A 5,753-nucleotide genomic window follows, 5' to 3' on the forward strand; every position below is an offset into this window, starting at 1 on the left:
TCTTGCCTGAGATTATAGGGGTCAGAAGACCTGGGCCTCCTTATAGGTGGGGGTCCAAAAGAAAGATGGAAAGTCAGCACCAGAAAACCCTGGCAAATGCCAATGGTCCACCGGAGTCGGAGAGCAGTGGACTAGAGCAATCCTTAGGTGGGGTTCAGCAGGGGCCCATTGTGACTCTGTTGCCTAAGGGGCCACACACACCTGTAACAGCCTAAACTATAACAGCCTTCAATTAATCAGATTATTAACAGCAGCACATAGTGTTTAATCTAACCCGGTAATGTCCACAATGCCATGTTCTGTTTCATTGAAAACACCTAACAGTATTTTCATTCTACAACAATAAAAAGAGGGTCAGAAAGACGAGGACAAACCCTTAATGAACAGGTAATGTTTTTTTAAAAAAAATTCAGTATTGCTACAGAAGAAACCATGGAGAAGACACGGACGAGAAAGTTGTTGGTTGGATGAGAAAACATGCTCCAGTCCAAATCTTCATTGCCTTGAAATCTTCAGGTCTAGGGCGCACATTACTTGCTAAAGTGAAGTCTATAAACTACAGTAGTCAACAAAGCTAAAAAACCAAGTCACAACGTCTATAAAAAGGAAGTACAACCGGCCGTGTATTAGTGCAAATTAGCCAAAAACAAATGTAAAGCTCCAAAAAGATCTGATTTTGTCAGGTTCTTGAGTCTACCCCATCATTATATTTATATCAGGTACCCCAGATTCCAGGGCATTGTGTGCAGAAATATTCATCTCCACCACACCGGCCTCTAAGACATTCTGTGCAGTGGTCTTCCCATGCTGTTCCTTGAGGTGACGTCTTATGGCCGGCTTGTGGGCAAATCGCACATCACAGTAAGAACAGCGGTACGGCCTCTCACCGCTGTGCAGGTTTAAGTGGTCATGAAGAGTAGATTTTTGTGTAAAGCATTTACCGCATATATTGCAGGTGTGGGACTTTACGCCCCTGTGTACGTTCATGTGTCGGTTAAGGTTACTGCTGTGATTGAACTGCTTGCCGCAACGTGGACACATGAAGACAAAGTGTTGCGCCCGCATATGAAAGACAAGTTTCTCCACACCTTGGAAAGTTTCTTCACATTTAGTGCATCTTAATAATCGTCTGTTGCCAAACCTGGCATCACCGATAACCATTGTGCCAAGGAATGAGCCTCCTGGTCCACCGATAGAACTTTTAGCATTTCCATCCATCACAACGCTACTTTGGCACCCACCAATTCCTCCATCCAGCACCTCTTCCTCTTCTTCATGATAGCTACTGGGTATGATCAGCACACCTTCACCACCTTCCACTTCATCACTGTAGATGGCCTTCATGACTCCTTGTTGGACAGCTCCATCCCCAGTCTCTCCCTCTACTGTAGAATTTACCAGAGCTTCTTCTGGTTGTGCTACTAAATTATGCTCCTCTTTTCCTTTCCTCCAAGATCGACCTCCTTTTCCTCCGGCTCCACCACTCATACCAGCTTCCACTTTCACTATACAAATATTCGAAGATGATTCCTCCTCCTCCTCATCTTCTTCCTCTTCTGCCATCATCAACATCTCCTCTTCACTCTCATCCGCTTTCATAGGCTTGGAGGTTTCAGCAGGACGAATGGGGCGCATTGTACTTGTGGTGGTTGTTGACGTGGCACCACGAGACGGCATGCTTTTTGGCTCCCTCAGGCCTATCTGTGGATCAATAAACTGCGTGAGAGCTTGGCGGCACTTTTCAACAATGTGTTCCATCTGCAGATAACTGGCGGCGGTTAGGTAGTTTACAATATCCCTGACTGTGAATTCCAGTAGTCCAGTGTAACAAGACAGTAGAAGGTCCGATACAACCCTTGGTCCATGCATGAGGGAAACTTGGAGTTCAGAGCCAGGATTTAGAAGAAACTGGTCTCTAAGGAAAGGAGAGCAGGCAGCAAGTACCACACGGTGCCCTCTGAACTTGAGTCCATCGGCAAGAACAGTTACATCACAGAAGCGTTCCTCCGTCCTCAGCTGGTTCATGCTCCTCAATGTGGCTGCTTCATGGCCGGGAAGCTGGAAGCGAAGGACATCGTAGGGAGACGTCATCTTTGATAAGAACAATGAAAATATAAAAATTAAAAGCTCTGGATGCCGTTGCTCTTTTTTATTTGAGACCTTTTAATCTCAAGATTGTTTTCGTTTCTTTTTTTAGGTTGTCCAAATGCAAAATATGAGAAAAGCTAAGAAATTAGAAGGACACATGTGAACAGTAGATCTTCTCTTAGTTGCCCGATATGGTCTACTGATCTCCTTCCTCTGGATCGAACATATCAGCAATCAGCTTTCCCTGCAGACAAGAAAAGTGAGAATCAATCTCAACAATAAAATGAAACAACTTGTTAGGAAATTGTAAAAATGCTGTGAAGTTCTGAAACAAATGACATAGGGTGGATTAGTCATGGACAGTAAAACAAAACCTGGAGTCTCCAAGCAGGAGACATCTGTGGCTGTAATGGACAGTGATAGATACATCTTCAAAGAAGATTCTAAAGTTTTTGCCATGACCTTAACACAGGATTCCGGTGAAAAATATCCTATGGGGTGTAAATGAGTTTCTGGGAATAGTAATGACTTATCTTTAGGCCATCAATATTTGATCACTGATGGTCCAACTCTTGGGAACTCACTGATTGGCAGAATGAAGGGCCATGGTGCCAGCTGAAGACCTGCAGTACCAGGCCCAGCCACAACACTTGTACCCTGCTGTTTAAACTATGAAGGCAACTCTTCATTCCGTTGATTGGCAGTGTTCCCGGGAGTTGGTAGTGCCACCAATCAAATATAATCAATATTAAAGGGGTTATCCCAAGACTGACTTTTATCACCCATCGATAGGGTAGGTGTTAAAAGTCTGATTGGTGAAGGTCTCACAGCTGAGACCACCACCCATCCTGAGAATGAGGGTCCCATGTCCCGCTCTTTTTCTCAGTGTGAGCTCACTGCATCCCCAGCAATGACATGGAAATTGAATGGGGCAGCAGCTGAGCATGCGCAGTGCCAGTCCATACATTTCAATGAGGCTGACTTAGCTAGCCGAGTACAAGTGCTCAGCTATCTCCGGCAGGCCCACTGAAGATGAATGGAGCCCAATCACATGTGCTTGACCAACGCTCCATTCCAGCTCCTCCTCACTGCAGGTATCTGGTACCCCTCTCCTTGGGATTAGTGGAGTCTCCGTCACGAGCCCCCCACGATCAGACTTTTATCACCTAGCGTTAGTTGCGCTCAGTTTGGTTCTGCTCCATTTGCTGTTTTTTTTAAATATCTTTTTTTTTGCTTCCCCTAAAAATAAATCGGAAACAAATGAAAAAGACGTTTCCATTTTTTTTTAACATTATAGTCAATGGGTGACGGAGCTGAACGGACAAGTTTCTGTACTCTTTTTTTTTTGTTCCGCTTAATAAATGAGCATGTGCAGAAGGGAAGAAGAAATAATAATACAAAACAGATCCGTGAAAAATGTTAGGGCTCCTTCACGCGAGCGTATGCGCATCTCCTCATTCATTGTGCGTGCATTTGTGCACCTCCCCCCTATTGACTTTTTTGGGGACCTTTGGTGAGCAAATGCGCAGGAAAATAGAGCATGCTGCGGGGTTTTTACTTTGCTTGACCGAAATGCGCCTGTGAATGAACCCATTAAAATCAATGAGTTGTAATCTCTACGTATTGTACGTAAAAATTTTGCGCACGGAAATACGCGTGTTAGCTATAGAAACTATTAAAAAAAGGAAAAACTATGGTTTCTGTTTGGATCCGTTTTAAATACATTTTAGTATTCGTTTCATTAAAAAAAAAAAAAGGATTCGTTAAAAACATAAAACAAAACACTGATGACAACGAGCCCCAAAAAGGATCGGGCGTACGTAACTGTTGGCAGTGACCAGGAATCGGGCATATCTGTGATTTTTTCCCCCTAAGATCAAAAATGCACGAGGTAAGATTCAAGTCGTCCCACTATTCTCCCCTAGAGCTGCGCTCTGATACAATTAGTTAATACCTGACATGTACGTTTTTCCTCGCGGTGCTGCCGCAATACACTAAAGTTTATTGGTTGCAACTTTGGCGCAATGTGGTGGCACAATCTCATCAAGTTGCCCACATTGGATGCAAAAGGGGTTCAACGTGGCATATGCCAAGCTGCCAGGGAGCCCCACTGAAGTTACCCAAATACTATATAAGGAGCTGCTCGATGTGCAGGGTGTTGCACCAGGCAGCTAGGATGTCCTGAGGAGCAGCACTGAAGGGGTTAAGAAGGCTGGGTGACCTCTGATTGGTGCATGAAATAATAGGACGATCGTATGCAAATGATAAAGTTGAACGATCCCCCCTCCCCCCTGCACCCCAGCACTCGCCCTCAGCTGTCCCCCACTTTCATTTAAAGGCACATTACCTGCCCACCCTGCGGCCTGCCCGGCTCTCTGCCCTCCTCTTCCTCTTCCTCTTCTTTCTTCCCTGCCACCCCTCCCGGTCCTGTGCTTGGTATTTAAAGGGGCACTGCTGCCAGAACGCACAGCGGCTTTGCTGCATTACTGCCATGTACCAGAAGGGGGCAGTGCAGAAGCAGCAATGAGTGTATGCATAGAAGACTATCTAAAGATCTACAGATCCAGGGTGGCATGAGGGCACCATGCTAATATAAGGATTATATATAATGACTCTGATAGCCATTAACCCTTTAATGACATGGCCTATTTTGGGCATAAGAAGGACACAACGATTGTTTGGGGAGTTTTATCTCCACTTATTCAAAAGCCACAACTTTTTTATTTTTCCGTCGACACGGCCATATGAGGGCTTGTTTTTTGCGTGGCGAACTGTAGTTTTTATTGGTGCCATTTTTGGGTAAATATACTGTATTGTTAAATTTTTATAATTTTTTTTGATTGCAGGGAGAGAAAACACATCAATGCTGCCATAGTTTTTTGTTTTTTTTTACTGTGTTAATTGTGCAGCATAAGCAACATGATACATTTTTTCTGCGGCTCGGTGTGATTATGATGATACCAAAATTCTTATTTTTTTTTTTAGTTTTTTTAACTTTTCAACAATAACACCCCTTTTTTAAAATTATTTTTTTTTTCTACATCGCTTAATTCAAAGTTCTATAAGATTTTTATTTTTCCATGGACGGAGCTCTGGGAGGGCTTGTTTTTGTGTGATGAGCTGTAGTTTATATTGGTACCAATTTGGGGTACATATTGCTTTTTTGATCACTTTTATTGCATTTTTTGTGAGGCAAAATTGCAAAATTACATTGCGGGGGTCCGATTACGTCACAGAGCGACCAGCAGTGGGGTTAGTGTGCTACTGCAGAGAAAAGGCAGGATTGAAGCACTCACCCTGAGGTCTCCAGTCATGAACATGGCCATCGTCAGCACCCAAACTAAATTAGGATTTGTCGCTGAAGACAACCCTGTTCCACTCTGTAGCAGTCCAGTTTTGATATTCAGAACACCACTACAAACAGAGGCGATGGTTGGTGGGTGTCAAAGGCCGTAGATGTAATGCGAGCCATGAGACCAAATGTAATGGCTTTCAAACAACTTCGGAGCGTCTAGTTAAGCGATAGTTGTAAAGGTACCCTAAGGCATCGTTCACACAGTATATTTGTACGCTCTGTGGAGTTCTGTCCGGGGTCTTGTCTCAGGTGCCGAAAACATCAGTGGAGTATGCAATACATTATTGTATACTCCAAATACAGCGAAAAT

General features: G+C 43.9%; 1 protein-coding gene across 2 annotated transcripts; it reads right to left on the minus strand.

Annotated features, from left to right (window-relative positions):
* Positions 1-4,484, minus strand: ZBTB12 (zinc finger and BTB domain containing 12). 2 transcript variants are annotated; one of them, XM_066581065.1, is made up of 2 exons: positions 4,436-4,484; positions 1-2,332 (listed from the first exon to the last, which is right to left on the minus strand). In XM_066581065.1, exon 2 carries the CDS (start codon positions 2,089-2,091, stop codon positions 694-696), a length of 1,398 nt encoding a protein of 465 aa, XP_066437162.1. In that variant the 5' UTR covers positions 2,092-2,332; positions 4,436-4,484; the 3' UTR covers positions 1-693. The 2 variants fall into 2 exon arrangements, with proteins under 2 accessions (XP_066437162.1, XP_066437164.1); XM_066581067.1 differs by lacking the exon at positions 4,436-4,484 and adding an exon at positions 4,043-4,064.
* Positions 4,485-5,753: the final 1,269 nt, after the last annotated feature.

Source organism: Eleutherodactylus coqui, chromosome 10 (assembly GCF_035609145.1).
Source record: "Eleutherodactylus coqui strain aEleCoq1 chromosome 10, aEleCoq1.hap1, whole genome shotgun sequence".
In the NCBI taxonomy this organism is placed as follows: Eukaryota; Metazoa; Chordata; class Amphibia; order Anura; family Eleutherodactylidae; genus Eleutherodactylus; species Eleutherodactylus coqui.

What these genes read in the sequence shown, in the direction of transcription:
- ZBTB12 (XM_066581065.1), bottom strand. Translation starts at nt 2,091, where the DNA reads ATGACGTCTCCCTACGATGTCCTTCGCTTCCAGCTTCCCGGCCATGAA.